Source organism: Rhinopithecus roxellana, chromosome 7 (assembly GCF_007565055.1).
Source record: "Rhinopithecus roxellana isolate Shanxi Qingling chromosome 7, ASM756505v1, whole genome shotgun sequence".
Lineage (NCBI taxonomy): Eukaryota > Metazoa > Chordata > Mammalia > Primates > Cercopithecidae > Rhinopithecus > Rhinopithecus roxellana.
In genome coordinates, this window is record NC_044555.1 from 66708587 (window position 1) to 66729987 (window position 21401).

General features: G+C 37.7%; 1 protein-coding gene across 5 annotated transcripts in view; it reads left to right on the plus strand.

The window, feature by feature from the left end:
- USP9X (ubiquitin specific peptidase 9 X-linked) overlaps positions 1-21401 on the plus strand; it is a 150008-nt gene that overhangs the window by 79853 nt on the left and 48754 nt on the right. For all 5 annotated transcript variants that reach the window (XM_030933583.1, XM_030933581.1, XM_030933585.1 and 2 more), the window contains exons 15-23: positions 1251-1338; positions 4404-4746; positions 6035-6130; positions 6554-6765; positions 8522-8762; positions 8997-9146; positions 10371-10491; positions 20130-20260; positions 20516-20794. In XM_030933583.1, the coding sequence (XP_030789443.1) occupies positions 1251-1338; positions 4404-4746; positions 6035-6130; positions 6554-6765; positions 8522-8762; positions 8997-9146; positions 10371-10491; positions 20130-20260; positions 20516-20794 (1661 nt within the window). The remainder of the gene's footprint in view (positions 1-1250; positions 1339-4403; positions 4747-6034; positions 6131-6553; positions 6766-8521; positions 8763-8996; positions 9147-10370; positions 10492-20129; positions 20261-20515; positions 20795-21401) is intronic.

The window sequence follows — 21401 nt, forward strand, 5'->3', positions numbered from 1 at the left end:
TACCATCTTGTGTTACCCTCATTTCTTAGGTGTAAATTAGTAATATTTATTTTTACATCAAAATAATTTTTTCTTCATGAAAACACCTTTCAGTATAACAGGTAAGAAATTGAAGAAAAAAAAATTTTTTTTTTTTTTTTTTTTTTGAGACAGAGTCTCGCTCTGTCGCCCAGGCTGGAGTGCAATGGTGGGATCTCAGCTTACTGCAAACTCTGCCTCCCAGGTTCACGCTATTCTCCTTCCTCAGCCTCCCCAGTAGCTGGGACTACAGGCACCCGCCACAACACCCGGCTGATTTTTTTGTGTTTTTAGTAGAGACGGGGTTTCATCGTGTTAGCCAGGATGGTCTCGATCTCCTGACCTTGTGATCCACCCGCCTCGGCCTCTCAAATGCTGGGATTACAGGCATGAGCCACTGCACCCGGCCTGAAGAAAAAAATTTAGTCTTCCTTATCCTTATATATATGAAATATATATTCATGGAAGTAGACAGTGTTTATGCCTGTTTGCATATTCCAGTATGTGTGGAATTAGAAAGTAGTTGGTCGTAATATGTGGGGCTTTTTTCTTTACCAAAGCATCAAAACCAAATATGTTTCCAGACATTATGAATGTCCCATCTTTATAACACATCAAGAGTTTATAGACCACTTAGGTCGGTCTTAGGCTGCAATCATGAATTGCTTCATTGTGTGTGAAGGTTGCATGAAAGGGTGTTGCTGAATAATTATTTTTGATAGCACATTTAACAGATTATTTTCTTTTGGTTATATAACAGGAAAGTATTTTTGTAGGGAAAACAGGAGATGGATAGAAACCACCAATTGGTAGAATTTAGGTTGCCTCTTTTTTTTTTTTTTTTTTTTTTTTTGAGACGGAGTCTCGCTCTGTCGCCCAGGCTCACTGCAAGCTCCGCCTCCCGGGTTTACGCTGTTCTCCTGCCTCAGCCTCCCGAGTAGTTGGGACTACAGGCGCCCGCCACCTCGCCCGGCTAGTTTTTTGTATTTTTTAGTAGAGACGGGGTTTCACTGTGTTAGCCAGGATGGTCTCGATCTCCTGACCTTGTTATCCGCCCGTCTCGGCCTCCCAAAGTGCTGGGATTACAGGCTTGAGCCACCGTGCCCGGCCCAGGTTGCCTCTTAATGATAAAGGATTAATGGCATTTTAACTGATCTAATTTCTTTGGTTGAAGTCAGCAGTGATTTGGGTTATCCATGTGTATAATGCGTGATGTTTTTCTTAATTTGCAGACCATGAAGATTATGACCCACAAACTGTGAGGCTGGGAAGTAGATACAGTCATGTTCAAGAAGTTCAAGAACGGCTTAACTTCCTTCGGTTTGTTTTATACAATTAATGTTGCTCTCGTTAAGGGATACAGAATGAATAGACTATATAGCTTGGTCTTTGTTGGGTGGCCTTTTCCCAAGTCATATAAGACATTTCCCTTTATTTGTTACTAAATACTTTAAAATGATTCGCTGAGTTTTAACTTCGTTGCAGTATTTTAAGAGAACACATTTTAACCTTTAGAGTTGACTTCTGTTCTTCATACCTGTTTATGCTGGAAATAATGTTTATTTTTAAAGGACAGAGTCTCGTATTTTGATACAACCAGAAGGAGGACTATAGTGACTTAATGATATCATAGACACTAAGGAAACGGGGGCAAAAGGCTGCTAGACCAGCACCTCAAAAGAGTGGTTGGAGTCCTCTGGTGCCTTGTTTATTCTAACAGTGGCTGACAGGCAATCTAAAGTCATGTGTTGATAATATCATTTCTGATTGGCTTTAGGGAAAAGGTTTATTAAGATAAAAAGTAGTATAGGGCTGGATTTGCTCTGCAATATTTAGCTTTTGGTGATCATACACTTACAGATGTGCAGAGTGCCTTTGTTACAAATTTTGATGGTCAGGTACGGTGGCTCACACCTGTAATCCCAACACTTGGGGAGGCCAAGGCAAGCGGATGGTTTGAGCCCAGGAGTTCAAGACCAGCCTGGGCAGCATGGTGAAATCCCATCTCTAAAAAAAATACAAAAATCAGCCAGGCATGGTGGTGTTCACTTGTAGTCCCAGGTAGGTACTCAGGAGGCTGGGGTAGGAGGATCACTTGAACCTGGGAGGCAGAGGTTGCAGTGAGCTGTGAATACACCACTGCCCTCCAGACCCTGTCTCAAAAAAAAAAAAAAAAATTATGAGAGGTTTCTTTTGAATTCAAAAAACCACATGTAGCAAAAGAGCTTGTTTAGATTACAAGTGTGCTAACAGAAATGCCCAGATTATCACTGCTTCATGAAGTCTATTTTATTTATTTTATTTTTTTGAGACAGAGTCTCGCTCTGTCACCAGGCCGGAGTTCAGTGGTGAGATCTCAGCTCACTGCAACCTCCGCCTCCCAGGTACAAGCGATTCTCTTGCCTCGGCCTCCTGAGTAGCTGGGACTATAGGCGCACGCCACCACGCCCAGCTAATTTTTGTGTTTTTAGTAGAGACGGGATTTCACCATGTTGGCCAGGATGGTTTCTATCTCTTGACCTCATGATCTTCCCGCCTCGGTCCCCCAAAGTGCTGGTATTACAGGTGTGAGCAACCGCGCCTGGCCCCATTTATTTTAATAACATTCTGGGGAGTTTTGTCCTGGGCTGTGTTAATTATGGATTTCTATTTATTGAACTCTGTGCTTATTTATGGAGAAAATTTTAAGTAGCTATATAATGATTTTAATTTTAGGAAAAACCTCTACCAAATTTTAAGAAATTTGGCACTGGTTTAAAGTGAATTTTTTTTTTTTTCTGTGTGTTTTGTTTTTAACCACCTGGATAGAAGGACTTGCCTCCCCACATTGAGAGTTACTGCCATAGTAAGCAGTCGTTACTGATTGGCATGTGTTATATGTCCCTTAGGTTTATTAGAACAGAAAAGTGGTTTCAAGCCCTTTTGCCATTTTAAAGTTTGGAATCCGAGGAACTATTGTAGTTTCTACTCTGTTAGTACCTCTGTATGTGAGCTATAGCAACTCACTCAAGGGAGAGGAACCTGACTTTAATGCCTGCTGTGTGTAACAAGTGTTACTCCCATTTGATCAATAAGAAACCCAGGATTCCAGTGGCTTAAGGTAGCTTGTTTGAAATCTCACAGCCAGTATATGATGGAATTGCACTACTCAACTAGGTCTCTTTTACTTAAGTCTGTGCTCTTCCTATTACCCCAGTAGTTTTTCAAACTTACATAGGAGCTTTAGGGCTTCTGAGTTAAGTTCCTTGAAGATTTCTGAACAAGCAGTAGAAAGTTTCCCGATTTTTTTCCTTTCTTTTTCCTCTCCCGGCAACTGGAGCAGCTATACTTTATATATATATATATATATATATATATATATGTATGTATCAGATTCCAACTGGGATTTTCATTTGAAGAAGGGTTTATGCCATCTTTAGAATAAAACAAAAAAATGGAAAAGCTTTGAAAATGTAAGCAGTTTTAACTCATAAATATTGATGGATTAGTTATTTGTGAAAGTTACTTAATTGAATACCTCATTTTTCAATGATGCCATATAAGCAGGATGCTAAGTCTCTTTCTTTCTCTCCTTCCTTCCTTCCTTCCTTCCTTTTTCTTTCTTTCTTTTCTTTTCTTTTTTCTTTTCTTTTCTTTTCTTTTTTCTTTCTCTTTCTTTCTTTCTTTCTTTTCTTTCTTTCTCTCTCTCTCTCTCTTCATTTTTCTTTTTCTTTGTCTTTCTGTCTTTCTTTCTGACTTTCTTTCTGTCTTTCCTTCTGTCTTTCTTGACAGGGTCTCACCCAGGCTGTAGTGCAGTGGCACAGTCTTGGCTCACTGCTACCTCCACCTCCCAGGTTCAATTGATTCTCATGCCTCAGTTTCCCCAGTAGCTGGGACTACAGACACGAGCCACCACACCCAGCTAATTTTTATATTTTTAGTTGAGATGGGGTTTTGCCATGTTGACCAGGCTGGTCACGAACTCCTGACCTCAGGTGATCCGCCCACCTCAGCCTCCCAAAGTGCTGTCATTACAGGCATGAGTTACTGTGCCCAGCCAAAGTCTTTCATTTTTAACTCAAGCTACTAAACGTCCTTCTTTCCAAAAGTCTGGTTTCAAAGACTAAATGGTTAAAAGTTCAGGGAATGAATCTTTTATTCATAATTCAGCTAGCTGCATTTCAGGCACAAAGTGGGTGTTCAGTGTGTGCTTGTTGAATTAATATCTAGTGGGGATTTTTTTTAGTACCAGATAAAAGTAGAAAAATAGGCTATTTTGAAAATGAATATATTTTTATCTATAGTTAAAATATAATGGTGATAAATGTATTTTATAGATAATATAGGTTGCCTTTCAGGATAAAAATTACATAAATCTAATTGCCAATTTTTTATGTTTTTTCAAGATTTTTATTGAAGGATGGCCAACTGTGGCTATGTGCTCCTCAGGCAAAACAAATATGGAAATGCTTAGCTGAGAATGCAGTTTACCTTTGTGATCGTGAAGCCTGTTTTAAGTGGTATTCCAAATTGATGGGGGATGAACCAGACTTAGATCCTGATATTAATAAGGACTTCTTTGAAAGTAATGTGCTTCAGCTTGATCCTTCTCTGTTAACTGAAAATGGAATGAAGTGTTTTGAGCGATTCTTCAAAGCTGTGAATTGTCGAGAAGGAAAACTAGTAGCAAAAAGGAGAGCCTATATGATGGATGACTTGGAGTTAATAGGATTAGATTACCTTTGGAGGGTAAGTCAAAAGTAGGAACTCTGTAAACAGTGTCTGATGTACTTTTTCATATACATAAGGAATTATAATTTCTCATATAAATTGTGTATTTTACTGTAATGTTTGTCTCAGGAATTTGGTGTAGTTAGTAATTGTTCATTTTTATTATTATATCACTTGTCAGTGGGCTTTTTCTTCTCTCTTCCTCTCCCTCCTCCTGCCATTGATGTTCCTTTTGTCTTAGCTTAGTATCTGTGTATTCCATAGATGTGCACTAAACATACAAATCTTCCATTCCTCTCCTGTGGATATTGTTCCTTCCCAATTTTTCATTCAGTGTCGATCTGTTTCCTCCTCTTCAATGTTTAACGCTAAAATAGAGGACAGAAGAGAGGATTTGTGTTTAGTATAGATTATGAGTATATGCTTTATTGGCACTGTTTACCTTGTGATATTTTTAAATACCCTGGGGGAATAAAATACTGTCTTTTTAAGGCTAATCTTTCTGTTTTTATAGTACTAGTATATTATTCCTGTCTTTAAAAGTCTGACCTGTTATACAGCAGTTTATATTGTTGTTTGGATGTCTGAAATTTTTTCCTACAAACCATAGATAAAGATGTTTACTGTGGCATTTGAGTATTTAAAAGCTTTTCATTAAGTATGTGGTTTTCAACATTGTTTTAACAGCAGAAACACATCTTAAAAATCAAAATTTGCACCACTCTACAAAATGTATACTGAATTGAACAAGAAAAATATGTTTTCTTACTTGGTCTCCCCATGCTTACCCCCTTTTCCCCTCCCCAACCCTTTTATAGGGGCCAACACTGAAAGACTTCCTCAAAGTCCTCTAAGGTTCTGAACATAGTTTGGAAACCACTAATGTAATTAGATAAGTGATAAAGATTTATAGAAACAGGGGGTAGAGTAGTCCTTTATGCTAAACTGTGTTTCATGTAATCTCTTATTTCCTGTCAACTAATTTGAATTTCTTCTTGAGTGTCTGACTTGGTTATCAAGATACTAAATTATAGGGTTAAATAATAGTGGTCAAAGCATATTTTATTTTTACAAAAATGTACCTTTCATTCTTAAGCAAATTACTTTTTTCAGAGACTTTCATTTTGCATTTATTATCCTTTCTTTTGGTGTGTGCTTCTCACTTAATTTTACTTGATTATCAAAGTCAACTTACCATTAAATAATTGAATAGTGTATTTAAGATAACTGAGGATATGGTTTGAATTTAAATGCCCCAAAAAATATATGTTGAAAGGGGTGAATACTTTTATCATTTTGAAACCAGGTCGTGATTCAGAGTAATGATGATATTGCCAGCAGAGCTATAGATCTCCTCAAAGAGATATACACAAACCTTGGTCCAAGACTACAAGTCAATCAGGTGAGGATTGATGTGCATTAAAACTTCCGTATATAATTATTTCAGCCCACATTTCTTTTATACAAAAGAGAAAAAATACTATCTAAATGAATCTTGCCTTGATAATTGTCTTGAAGTGATTGGGTTATTTTTAATATAACTATTTATTACATGTTGAAATGGCAAAGAAAGTCTTTGTGAATTCATTTTGATGCTAACACCTAATCCTGAAGTTCACTTTTGGCTGATTTATATTTGTTAACTTATGTAATGCTAGCTTCCTTTTAATAAACATACATTTTATTATTATATGGATTCTCTACTTAAATATGACTTGTTGAGTACTATGATTAAATTAGCCATTGCCATCTTTAATTGGATTAATGTTTGATTTTTACGTTTTAAAGCAACTTTAACTGTGTTTATTTGGCCCGATATTTGTAGGTGGTGATCCATGAAGACTTCATTCAGTCTTGTTTTGATCGTCTGAAGGCGTCCTATGACACGTTGTGTGTTTTGGATGGTGACAAAGACAGTGTTAATTGTGCAAGACAGGAAGCTGTTCGAATGGTTCGAGTATTAACTGTTTTAAGGGAATATATAAATGAATGTGACAGTGATTATCATGAGGAAAGAACAATTCTCCCTATGTCAAGGTTTGTGAACCACTAATCTATTGGTGCTAATTCTTAATTGTTTGATGTTTTCCTAGCCATTTGGTAAAAGGAGAGCAGAAATTTTTATTGTTTGAAAATTGTTGTCTTTGCCCATTAAAAACATTTTCATTTCATATAATTTTTTTTAATAACCTCCCCCACTCTCCCATCTGGTTTTGTTTTGGTTTTTTTGGGTGAGGCATTCTTACTCAAGTTGTTTTCTAGTTTTCTTTTGTCTTTGACATTATTGCTCATTAAGTGTTGCAGTGATATTTTGCAGTTGAAGTGTTTTTGTTTATTTGTTTATTTTGAGACAAGATCTTACTCTGTCACCCAGGCTGGAATGCCAGGGTGTGATCATGGCTCACTGCAGCCTCAACCTCCTGGACTCAAGTGACCTTCCCACCTCAGCCTCCCAGGTTTTTGGGGCTATAGCACAGGCTACCACACCTGACTAATTTTTTTTGTGGAGGTGGGGTCTCACCACATTGCCCAGGCTGGTTTCAAACTCCTACGCTCAAGGAAATCCTCCTGCTTTGGCCTCCCAAAGTGCTGGGATTATAGGCGTGAGCTTCAGTGCCTGGCCTGTAAAGAACTCTTAAAAGCTGCCTTGCATGGCAGTATAACAAATATTTTCAAATGGTGTTGATAGTTTTGGGATGTTTTGTATAGTCAGTGCCATCATTTTTTTTAAAGAGTTTTATTAACCATGAAATTATATACAGTTGCTTCTTGAATATGATTTTTATTTTATATTTTACTTTAAAAAAAAAGATACTATACCAATATAAATAGCATTTTGGAGTGAATTTTGATACGAAGGCTTTTTTCCAGAAAAGTGCATTTGTGGCATTTTTGTTGATGCTTTTAACAAAATGTAAAAGGTAAGCTCTACCTTCTTTTTTTGATTTTTTTTTTTTTTTTTATTAATACAGAGTCTACTTATGTTGTCCAGGCTGGTCTTGAACCCCTGGGCTTAAGGGATCTTCTTTCCTTGGCCTCCCAAAGTAGTAGGATTACAGGCATGAGCCACTGCGTCCAGCCTACCTTTTACTTTTAAAAATAGTCTTAATGAGTTGGGCTTTTACAGCATAGAAATAAGCATTAAATCTTTGTTTTAATTTCTTTTCAGTAGACACCCTATTTTCTGCAACCGTAGATATAAGACTAACAATAATAGAATATGATTATATTTTTAAATATTATTTATATTTGTAGTTAAAAGGAGCAATATTTTTTTTTCTTTTGCATTTCACTCTTGTTGCCCAGGCTGGAGTGCAGTGGTGCGATCTCGGATCACTGCAACCTGTGCCTCCCAGGTTCAAGCGATTCTCCAGCCTCAGCCTCCCAAGTAGCTGGGATTACAGGCGCCCACCATCAAATCTGGCTTATTTTCTGTATTTTTAGTAGAGGGAGTTTCACCATGTTGGCAAGGCTGATCTCGAACTACTGACCTCAGATGATCCACCTGCCTTGGCCTCCCGAAGTGCTGGGATTACCGGCATGAGGCACCGTGCCTGGCCTTATTTTCAAGATACTGAAAATAATGCAGGTTGAGTATCCCTAATCCAAGAAATCCAAAATTCATCTGGTCCCAGACATTTCATATAAGGGATTCTCAAGCTATATTAAGTATCTTTAATTCACATCCTCTTATTTAATAAGAAAATATTCAATGTTAAATCCCTAGCATTATTTTCTTAGCAACAAAATTTCAGTCTGCTGAATATGATGATGTCTTTCTTTTTCCCCCTAGAGCATTCCGTGGTAAACACCTCTCTTTTGTAGTTCGATTTCCAAACCAGGGCAGACAGGTTGATGACTTGGAGGTATGGTCTCATACAAATGATACAATTGGTTCAGTACGACGATGTATTCTCAATCGTATTAAAGCCAACGTAGCCCACACAAAAATTGAGCTCTTTGTGGGCGGTGAGCTGATAGATCCTGCAGATGATAGAAAGTTGATTGGACAATTAAACTTAAAAGATAAATCGGTATGTATGTATAGTTAACAAATTTTTCAGTAAAATCAAACCAGACTATCATTTAATCAGTAAATACTAATTGAGCATTTGTTATGTTTGGGACTCTGTGTTAGGTGTTAGAGTTACAGCATTAAAGTATAGCATGTAGTCTTTTGGATTTTTTGCTTGGTATATCACTAAGTTTTGTGTTTTGTGTAAGTATTTTTCCTTGTTTTTGATACTAACATAGTATATCATTTTCAGCTTATTACAGCCAAACTTACACAAATAAGTTCCAATATGCCTTCAAGCCCTGATAGCTCTTCTGATTCCTCCACTGGATCTCCTGGAAACCATGGTAATCATTACAGTGATGGTCCCAATCCAGAAGTGGAAAGCTGTTTGCCTGGAGTGGTAAGTAGATACAGTTTTGAACTACTGTATGTAAGGTATTATGCTAGGGTTTTTGAGAATAAAGTATATAGAGTAGTTCTTTCTTTTCTTGAGGAGCTTACAGTTTAATGAGACAAGATAGTAACTATACAGTTAACCACCAACTTCAGAATGGATCCCTCTAAAAGGTAATTGTAACACAGTTGGAATTTAAAACATTATTTCCCCATAGGTATAGTATTGTTACTTTTACATAACATGAACCAATTAGAGCTTAATTATAACACTTGGATGTATAAATTTAGAAGAATACAGTCATCCCTCATATATGTGGAGAATTGGTTCCAGGACCTCTGCGTGTACCCAAAATCTTGCAGATGACCCTGTGCAACCAGTAGCCTTCCATATACTTGGGTTTTGCTTCCTGGAAATACTGAATTTTCTATTCCACATTTGGTTGGGGAAAAGTCTGCATATAAGTGGACCTGTACAGTTCAAACTTGTGTTGTTCAAGAGTCAGCTGTATCACTTTTAAAAATTTATGCCACAAAACGGGTCGTTCTTTTAGAACTATATATGAGCTGGGCATGGTGGCTCACACCTGTAATTCCAGCTACTTGGGAGGCTGTGAGGCAGGAGGATTGCTTGAGCCCAGGAGTTCTAGGCTGCAGTGAGCTGTGATTGTGCCATTATGCTCTAGCCTGGTCAACAGAGTGAGATCCCATCTCTAAAAATATAAATAAATGAAAACAAGAACTATGTAGGAAAATACCTGTAATCTTTATCAGATTGTCAGTAACATATAGCCGAAGAAACAATGACTATTCCCTTTTTAAGTTCTCTTTTCGCCCCTCCCCACAGAAATTTTGATGGTTACAATAACAGCAGCCACTCCAGTGTCAGGAGGATTTGGCTCTCTATGACAATTGGATTAAGAATTTGATAGTGGGCATGGCAGCCTTTTATTATGTCCAGAGTCTAAATTGTATATAAGAGAGAAATGCTTTAATAGAACAGGAGAGGAGCTATCACAAAAAAGTGACTGGAAGTGACTTGGATGATGTATTTAATCTGCACTATTAAGGATTTGTAAGGATTAAAAGATGGGAAAGTCAGACTATTTCAAAGAGTAGAAACGGCATAAGTAAAAGTAAAGGGATTAACACAGAGAAACTTACTTAGGGGGGCTTTTCTAATGGGAGTAAATAATTTACAGGTAATTATTTTGTGTATTTTATATTCTAGATAATGTCACTGCATCCCAGATACATCTCTTTTCTTTGGCAAGTTGCAGACTTAGGTAGCAGCCTAAATATGCCACCGCTTAGAGATGGAGCAAGAGTACTTATGAAACTTATGCCGCCAGGTAAGAATTTTTAAATGATGATCAAGTACTTGCTGGGCAATAAAGGAATATATTAGCAAATTCTATTTCTAAATGGACCGTGCTTTTTGGTATAGACTACAACAAGAGTCACAGATGACAGCCCACAAGCCACATCAAGCCCACTGCTTGTTTTTCTGCATCCCAAGAGCTATATTCTTAAGTGGCTACAAAAAAAAATCTAGAAGAAGAATATTGTGATACATGAAAATTATGTGAAGTTTAAATTTTAGTGTCCATGATCAAAACCAGGCTCATTTGTTTACATTCTGTCTACATGACTGCTTTTGTCTTAAAACAGCACAGCTCAGGAGTTGTGGCAGAGGCCATATGGCTCACAAGCCTAAACTACTTAATTTCCCTGGCCCTTTACAGAAAATGTTTGCCTATACCTGGACTATAATGTGGGTTATGTGTCATCTGCGGTATTGTTCCTTTTTTATTCCTTAGGAACAACCACTTTCAGCTTCTCGCTTTTACTTTTGTATATATATGTACCATTATGTCTGGAGTGCCCTCATAACGGCTATTTCTTTGTTACTTATAGATACATACTGATTTTCTACTGTGTAGATGAAAACTTAACTGCTACATACCCCCACATCCTCCCGGTATTTGCTTAAATCCAGATTCAGCATTTACATTTCCAAGATTGTGTGAAATGTAGTTCTCTAGATTACTGACAACTTTCATCCTGGATTTAATAATTTCCCTTTTATTTTCCTGATTGTACACCTATCACTTATTCTTTCCACATACTTTTTTTTGAGGTATTTTTTATCTGAATGTAGGCAAACTATCACATTTGATTAATGGTTTGTGTATAGAATCCTAGGTTTGAAAATATATTCCTTCTAGCTGGTGGCATTGCTGATGAGAAGACCAAAGTCCTCTTGGTTTCTGTTCCTTTGCATGTGACCTTCATTTCTGGAAGTTTTGGTTTTATCCTTAATTTTGAAATATTATGATGTGCCTTAGAGTTAGGTCTGTTTTGTGGTGCATCATCTGTGGGCCTGGAGATTTCCTCAGTTGAGAGAGATTTGTGTTCTTTGATAGTTTTCTCACCAGCATTTTGCATTTTGTGTGTCTTTGAAATATCTAAGTGTGATGGTGAATCCACTAGATCTAATTTTACCTTTTCTCTCTTCCCTTCTCTCTTTAATCTTATTCCACCTTTGGGGTGGCTTCTTTAACCTTTTCCAGCTCTCTTGTTGGCTTTTCCCTTCCAAATATTCTAGTGTTAAAATTTCAAGACCTTTCTGCTAGTGATCCTTTTCCATACACAGGATTTTATTTTTCACTAACACACTCTTGTGTTTCTGTTATAATATATGTGTGTTCCTTTAAAACCTAATGTTCGGCAAAATTATGCACTAAAAATAGTAGGGCTTTGGGGGAAAAAGTAGAGTTTGGGCAGATCATTCAAGCCTATACAACCTAAAAATTTTTTAAATGTATTTTTTGGAAATATTTACAGTCTTACAGAAAAATTAGAAGTATAATTCAAGAACATTTGAGAGTAATTTAGTGGTTTTTGTAGTCCCATTGCCCACCAAATACTTTCCCTACAAACAAGGATATTTGTCTGTATAAGCAAAATTCAGCCATCTGTACCAGGAAGTTAATGTCGATTCATTACTGCCATCTACTTAGCAGACCCTATTCAGTGTTTTCAGTCATCTCCTTCACAGCAAAAAGATATAGTTCAAACTCAAATATAGTCAGCCCTCCATATCCATGGGTTCTGAATCTATGGATTCAACCAACTGTGGATCAAAAATATTTGGAGGAAAAAACATTGTTCAGAGTTCCAAAAAGCAAAACTTGAAGTTGCCACATACTGAGTACTGTGTTGAATCCACACAAATGAAGCTATGCGTAGGCATTGTATTAGGTGCTACAAGTACAGTGAGGCACCGGATAATGACGCTTTAGTCAGTGATAGACCACATATACAATGGTGGTTCTATAAAATTATAATACCATATTTTTACTGTACCCTTTCTATGTTTAAATACACAAATACCATTGTGTTACAATTGCTTACAGTATTCAGTACAGTAACATGCTTGTATGGGTTTATAGCCCAGGAGCAATAGGCAATACCATATATAACCTAGATGTGTTGTAGGCTGTATCATCCAGATTTGTTGTAAACACACTCTATGATGTTCACATAGTGATGAAATCGCTTAATGATGCATTTCTCAGAACATATCTTATGCAACATGTGAGTGTAATCCGGAGTTAATTTATACGGGAAGATGTGCATAGGTCGTATGCAAATTCTACATCATTTTATATAAGGTATTTGAGCATCCCTGGATTTTGCTATTGGGAGGGTGGATCCTGGAACCAACCCCGCACCCCCCCCCCACCCCCCATGGATACCAGGGAATAACTGTATTGCATTTAGTTAATATATCTCTTTAGTTTCCTTCTGAAACAGTTCCTCATACTGTTTTTGACTTTCATGACCTTGACTCTTAAGGGTTACAGGCCAGTTAATTATAGAATGTCCTTCAGTTCAGGTTTGTTTTATCATGATTAGATTCAGGTTATGCATCTTTGGCAGAAATACCACAGAAGCGATGTTCTGTTCATCTCAATGCATCTGGTCAGATAGTATGTAATTTCAGTTTTTCCCATTACTGACGATGATCACTGTGATCACTTGAGTTTCTTCCTTGCTTCCCCACTGTAAAAGTACCCTTCCCTTTGAAAGTATTATGGGCCAGGCGCGGTGACTCATGCCTATAATTCCAGCACTTTGGGAGGCTGAGGTGGGCAGATCACTTGAGGCCAGGAGTTTGAGACCAGCCTGGCCAACATGGCGAAACCCCATCTCTACTAAAAATACAAAAATTAGCCAGGCATGTTAGCGTGCATCTGTAATCCCAGCTACTCGGGGAGGCTGAGGCTGGAGAATTGCTTGGACCTGGGAGGCGGAGGTTGCAGTGAGCTGAGATCATGCCACTGTACTCCAGCCTGGGCGACAGCAAGATTCCGTCTGAAAAAAAAAAAAAAGTATTTTGTGCAGAGGTACTTTGAAAATATTTATACAGTTCCTCATCAGGCTTTTTATTCATTCATTTATATCTGTATGAAATAATGGTCAAGGAGTTATAATCTGTTACTATCATTTATCTTGATGCTGAAATGATCTCTAGTTTGGCTAGTGGGAGTCCTTTCAGGCTGTTCTGTGTTACTTTAATATGTTCCCATTATTCTTTCAGCAGTTGTATGCTTTTTGGCTCAAGATGTTTCAGATTAGGTCAGGTGCAGTGGCTCATGCCTATAATCCTAACACTTTGGGAGGGTGAGGCAGGAGGATCACTGGAGCTCAGGATTCATGACCAGCCTGGGCAACATAGCCAGACCTCATCTCTATTAAAAATATAAAAAATTAGCCAGGTGTGGTGATGGGTACCTGTAGTCCTAGCTACTTGAGAGGCTGAGGTGGGAGGATCACTTGAGCCTGGGAGATGGAGACTGCATTGAGCTATATGATCATGCCACTGTACTCCAGCCTGGGCAACAGAACAAGACGTGTCTCCAAAAAAAAAAAAAAAAAAAGTTCCAGATTAACATCTTGTACCCTCTCTGCCCCAGTCCTGGAATTGGCTATTTCTCCAAGGAGGCCTGCTTGGTTTATTTTCCTGGAGAATGGTATTTAGAAACCAAGATCTGGACATTTATTGCACTCATTGCTATTGATGTATTGTTGCTCCCTGGCTCTCTAAGCAGTTAGAACTAAGGGATATATGTATGTGTATCCACATTTAAGTCTGTTACTATATATACACACACACGAATATATATATATGTGTGTATGTTTTTACAAAACCATGGGGTCACACGACTTCCTCCCATTCCAGCCTATCAGTTTCATTCTAGTTTTCTCCCTTTCCGTATTTGTAATTTTTTTTTTTTTTTTTTTGAGACAGAGTCTCGCTCTGTCACCCGGGCTGGGGCTGGAGTGCAGTGGCGTGATCTTGACTCACTGCAACCTCTGCCTCCCTGGTTCAAGGGATTCTCCTGCCTCAGCCTCCCAGTAGCTGGGATTACAGGCCTGAGCCACCGCGCCTGACCAAACTCTCTTTTCTGACAGTGAAACACCTGGCTTCTGTTATCCTCTCACTTATTTTCCTATTTAATCAGTTATCTCTAGCACCCCTCACCCTTTCTTTGAATGCAGAAGGACTCTGTCTCTGAATGTTGGGTCTCCACCCTAGGGACACTCCTCACTCTGCTTGAATTGATTCTTTATGCTGAGCTCTACCTGCTTGTTGGGCTCCCTCCTCCTCCATGATCTGTAATTCCCAACATAGGACTACCTTTAAAACTTGCACATAGTTTAGTTAGAGCACTCATAAAATGATAATTAGTATCCTCAGAGATAACTTGGACAGCCCAGGCAGGTACTTCAGTGTGGCTGAAGGCTTCCTCAGGAGATAGTAAAAAGACAAAACCAATGCAAAGGAAATGCTGACTTGACATTGCTGAGATACAGTGCAAAAGAGTGGAGCTCTGAGATAGATGGGCTACTGTTAACATAGGCACGGGGGGAGTAAAACTTGCCAAGGTCCATGAAAGTCTAGTTTAGGATTGTATCTCACAAGATGAGCCCTTGATGCAAGTATTCACTTTAAATTTTCCTTTAAAAAGAAATAGGCTTCTGCCTACACATCTACCATGCTGAGGGGGCTTTTTGCTTTGCTCATTTTTATTTTTTTGTTGAAGATTAACAGGTCTGCTGTTCTGGCTACTGTTGCCTGGGAGAAATCACATATGAACAAACTCACCTTCCGCGTTATACTGACATCATTATATTTGCCAATTAATTGTGAGCTAATTGGGGTTATAGAAACATGTGCTATAGCATAACAGACTGTAATTATTTCTCTCTAGGCTATTACTGATGGATATTATGTTTTCTTCTTTTTCCAGCATCTTCTTTTACTGTCCTTGAGTTTTTTTTTTTTTTTTAAACAAAACTAGCTTCGAACTGTTTACAAAGAGTACAAATAGCTCCCAAATTCAGTAATTAACAGTTTGCCGTAGTTATGGCATTCTGTGATTTTTTTTTTTTTCTGACATTTGGAGAGCAAGTTGTTGGCCAGGCTGGTCTCAAACACTTGACCTCAGGTGATCTGCTTGCCTCGGCCTCCCAAAGTGCTAGGATTACAGGCATGAACCACAGCACTCGGCCAAGTCATCCTTATTTCATTCTAATTGTGGTAAGGTGATATCTTATTGTGGTTTGGATTTGCATTTCCTTAATGATTTAGTTATGTTGAGTGTGCTTTCGTGTACGTGTTGGCCATTTGGATGTCTTCTTTAGAGAAATATCTATTCAAGTCTTTTGCCCATTTTAAAAATCAGATTTTTTGCTTTTTTGCTGTTGAGTTCCTTATATATTCTGGATATTAACCCCTTGTCAGATGCATAGTTTGCAGATATTTTCTCCCATTCTGTAGATTTGTCTTTTTGTGGTCTTGATTATTTTCTTTGTTGGGTAGAAGCTTTTTAGTTTAATGTAATTTCGTTTGTCTGTTTTTGTGTTTGTTGCCTGTGCTTTTGAAGTCTTAGCCAAAAAGTCCTTGCCTGCACTAATGACACGAAACATTTCCCTTGTGTTTTCTTCTAGTAGTTTTATAGTTTCAGGTCTTACATTTAAATTTTTAACCCCTCTTGAGTTTATTTTTACATATGATGAATAATAGGAGTCTAGTTTCATTTTTCTGCATATGTATATTCAGTTTTCGCAACACCATTTTTATTCAAGAGATTGCCTTTTCCCCCAATGTGTGTTCTTGGCACCTTTGTTGAAAATCAGTTGTTTCTGATTATGTGGATTTATTTCTGGGTTCTTTATTCTGTTCAATTGATCTGTGTCTATTTTTGTGTCAATACCATGCTATTTTGGTTACTGTTGCTCTGTAGTGAATTTTGAAGTCAAGTAGTGTGATGCTTTCAGCTTTGTTCTTTTTACTCAAGATTGCTTCAGCTATTTGGAGTCTTTTGTAGTTCTATATGAATTTTAGGAGTGTTTTTTGTATTTTTTTGTTTTACCTTGCAGATTCAGCTCAAAGGATGTTTTATCTATTTCTGTGAAGAATATAATTGGTATTTTAATAGAGATTGCATTCAATCTGTAGGTTGCTTTGGGTAATATGGACATTTTAACAATATTTGTTCTTCCAATCCACAAACATGGAATAGTTTTCCATTTATTTGTGTCCTGTTTTCTGTCTTTCATCAGTTTTTTTGTAGTGATCTTTCTCCTCGCTTAAATTTATTCCTAGGTATCTTGTATTTTTGCAGCTATTGTAAGTGAGATTTCTTTCTTGATTTCTCTTTCAGATAGTTTGCTGTTGGCAAATGGAAACACTACTGAGTTTTGTATATTGATTTTTATATCCTGCAGTTAACTAACACAGGTTCACGCTTGTACCAGTCCAGCTTCCTAGTCGTCTTCCGTTCCATATTTGTATCTCTACAGCAATGAGAAATCTATTTCCCCAACTTCCTAAACCTGAGGGAGTTGGAAAGGCTTCTTAATCAGTCTTCAGCCTCTGTCTTTAGGCCTTCGAATCATCTGTGCCTTCCCAAATGTTTGTTTTCATATCTTAGCTTTTCTCAGATTTAGTGGGGCACTAATTTTATAGGCACCCTCTTCTCCTTGCCTTCACAACAGGCACTTCTTGATTCAGCTAAACCAACTATCTATCTTCATCTTCACTACACCTTCAGTAATTTGTTGACAGCAGTTTAATGTGTTGCTTCCTCTTCTGTTTTTATGTTCTTTTGAGTTTACGTATTTTTATATTGATTAATTCTCATTTTAGTGGGGTTTGGGGATGAAGTACTGATAAATATAGTTCAGTACACCATATTTAGTTGACACATAATTTTTAAAGCTGTCTTTTGCTTTTATTACCTCCATTTTCTAAATTAAACACTTTGCTGGGCTTCTCATCTTGCTTTGCAATTATTATGGGACAGAAGCATTTCACATGAGATTCTTAGCTAAGGCTTCTCTCAAAAGATATATTGCATTCTTGTCTGTTACATCGTTTAGAATTTACATAGTTTCATTTGCTAGTATTTCAGTATTAGTCCTTGCATTGCTTTACTGCAGATTCAACCTTCACAACATACTATAAAAACACAAACCCACCACTGAATCCTTGATCTTGTGATTGGCGCTTAATGCCACCAGATGGCGAGCATGAGCCCTTGTCAGACAGTTAAGGCAAGAAACTTGAAGTGGGTGCTTTTTTCATATTTTATATAATCAAACTAGAGTACCTAAATTTGAAACAGCCAGCTTTTGAAAAAGCTGGTAATGGTTGTATTGCAGCAGAAAATCATAGGCTTTGGACTCAAATGGGCTTGAATTCCAATCCTGCTTCTAATTGCTACTCTATGGTGTTAAACATAAGTTTCATAGTTTATTAGAGCTTCCTTATCCTTAGAACTGGGATAGTGATAGCTTTTTTGTGTAATTGCAGGGATTAGATGAAACAATGTATGGAACCTAGCCTAGCCTAGTGACTGGCACTTGGTATTCAATAAACATTAACCCACTCTCTGTCACTTCCTTTTCTTAGAGCCCCTGCTTCCTTTCTTATTCAAGAGTTTATGTGTCTAAAACTTGGTAATACAATCTTTTGTAAAAGTCTCTTGCAAGCTCTTAGCACTGATAAACTCAATTTAAACCGCACAACATTCCTGTAAGGTATAGTTAATGACTAGGAAAAAAGCTAATGATTCTATCTTTCCCCTCCATTTAAAACACATCCAAGAGTGCACAAATACTAAATGATCACCCAAATGTTACACTTCTCTTCATTCTGAATCTTTGCCTGAAGCCAAGTGCCCATGTTGTGATTTGCTGTTAAACTTAAAACTGCTGCAGTACTCTCTATATGTAATACAATCTTTGTAAAAGTCTGTTGTAAGCTCTTAGCGCTGATAAACTCAAACCACATAACATACCTATAAAGAAATTATTAATTTTATCTGTATTTTAAAGATGGAGAAACTGAAGCACAGAGAGATCGTTAATTCACTTGGGACACATAGCTTAAATGCCATTTCTCATTTCTTTCTTTCTTTTTTTTTTTAAAGAGAGAGGGCCTTACTCTGTGTCCCAGGCTAGAGTGCAGTGGCATGATCCTAGCTCACTGTAACCTCAAACTCCTGGCCTTGAGTGAGGCTCCTGCCTAGGAGTAGCTAGGACTGCAGGTGCATACCACCACACCTGGCTTTTTTTTTTTTTATATGGAGTCTCACACTATCGCCCAGGCTGCAGTGCAGTGGCACAGTCTCTACTTACTGCAGCCTCTGCCTCCTGGATTCAAGTGATTCTCCTGCCTCAGCCTCCCGAGTAGCTGGGATTACAGATGGACGCCACCATGCCTGGCTGATTGTTGTATTTTTGATAGAGACGGGGTTTCATCATGTTGGTCAGACTGGTCTCAAACCCCTGATCTCAGGTGATCTGCTTGCCTTGGCCTCCCGAAGTGCTGGGATTATAGGCGTGAGCCACTGCGCCCAGCCCTATTTTTCTTTCTTTAAAAGAAGCTTTTACTTTAAAAAAAAAAAAAATTATTATTATTTATCAAGTTTTTTTTTTTTAATCATAGGGCAATTACCTTAGATCATCAAAATACTTTCCAAGGTTGCTTGTTAATAAAACTGGAGTATTTGGTAGCTAATGCTTAATTGTATTTTGGGATTATCTCACTTTTCCCCCACGGTGTCTTTTCACTGTAATTTAAAATACATTTATGTTTTGGCCGGGAGCAGTGGCTCATGCCTGTAATCCCAGCACTTTGGGAGGCCGAGGCAGGCGGATCACGAGGTCAGGAGATCGAGACCATCCTGGCTAACACAGTGAAACCCCGTCTCTACTAAAAATACAAAAAATTAGCCAGGTGTGGTGACAGGCCCCTGTAGTCCCAGCTACTCAGGAGGCTGAGGCAGGAGAATGTTGTGAACCCGGGAGGCGGAGCTTGCAGTGAGCTGAGATGGTGCCACTGCACTCCAACCTGGGTGACAGAGCGAGACTCCCATCTCAAAAAAAAAAAAAATTATGTTTTAATATTATGACAAAAGGACAAAAGCTCTGCTTATTTTGAGGTGAATGAACATAAGCACTTATCCTTTTTTAGTGTTTACTCTTTAGGGTTCATTTTCTTGGGTACCACTACATTTCTTTCAGTGAAGTAAGCCAGTTATATTGTCGGGGCAAACAATAAAGAGGTTGGAGGGAAGAGTTTATCATTTTTTTTCTTGTTATTTTCAGTCAGAACTACTTCCTTTTGAAATGTATTTTTTTCCATCTCCAGTGGCTGAGCGGAGGGTATCTTGATTTGAGGTCCCTGAGTAGCAGATGGTTTGTGTTGAGAGTAACTGATTAAAGAGCCCCGGGTTATTATTATTATTTTTTTTTAAATCATTCCAGGTCTTGTCATGTCTTAGGAAGTTTGAGCCTGTAGCCCAACTGAGTGGATTGTTATTCCATATTAATATGGTCTTTGAGATAGCAAAAGTTAAATAGGTATGAACACATGAATTACATTTTCATGCTTTCTCTTTTTTTCCTCCAGATAGCACAACAATAGAAAAATTAAGAGCTATTTGTTTAGACCATGCCAAACTTGGAGAAAGCAGCCTTAGTCCATCTCTTGACTCACTTTTCTTTGGTCCTTCAGCCTCACAAGTGCTATATCTAACAGAGGTTGGTTTTTTGTTGTTGTTGTGTTGTGTTGTTTTAATTTATTCTGTGTTCTTTAAATTTGACCTTTCGTATGGTAAGGTGAATGATTTGGGTAAAATTGTAATGAAATAGTTTTGAAATGAAATATTAATTTGAAATAAATAATAGTGAGATGGTCAAGAATTTCTTGGCAGTGACAATAGTACAAATAGAAGTTTGTTTGTTTGTTTTTAATCTTTTAATACAGCCCTCTCCCCCTCTTCTCTATTTTTCCAGGTAGTCTATGCCTTGTTAATGCCTGCTGGTGCACCTCTGGCTGATGATTCCTCTGATTTTCAGTTTCACTTCTTGAAAAGTGGTGGCCTACCCCTTGTACTGAGTATGCTAACCAGAAATAACTTCCTACCAAATGCAGATATGGAAACTCGAAGGGGTGCCTACCTCAATGCTCTTAAAATAGCCAAGCTTTTGCTAACTGCCATTGGCTATGGTCACGTTCGAGCTGTGGCAGAAGCTTGTCAGCCAGGTGTAGAAGGTGTGAATCCCATGACACCGGTAATACAGACTTTTAAAAAATCTTTTTATAATAGTAGATAGCAATTTTTAAAGTAAAACTAATTAGTGTTTTAAATGTAGAGTTCAAGATTGACTCAGTGTTCAAAGTACCTTATTTCAGAGGTTTTCTTTATGATGTTTGTGTTAAAAGTGCAAATACTTTTCGCTGACTGCTAATAATATGAGGGTAATTTCTCCCTGCCCACTTAAATCTCGCTTGACTTTCAATTATTTTAAACCTGACAAAAACTCCATGTGAATCTCTTATTAACTTATGCCTGGCAGATATATAAAGACACAGATTGTAATAAGAGATGTAATTGGTTTATCTAGTTGCTTGTTTCCCTTCCCACCTTGGGCTTAAACCCAAGTTCTGAACTTATTTTGACTCTGTTTCTGCCTTGGTGGTATTCTTGATCTATGTCACAAAAAATTCTCAAGATATACCGGAATTTGATACTTATTTAAGAGATCAAACTATGCATTTAATTCTAAGTAAAATTTTATAAACATCATAAATGATTGTTTTACTAAGTTACTGATAGAAGGTAAAAACTTCAGGGATAAAGATATTCTTCTTTAGAAATGGCTTAGGTTTCAATTGGGG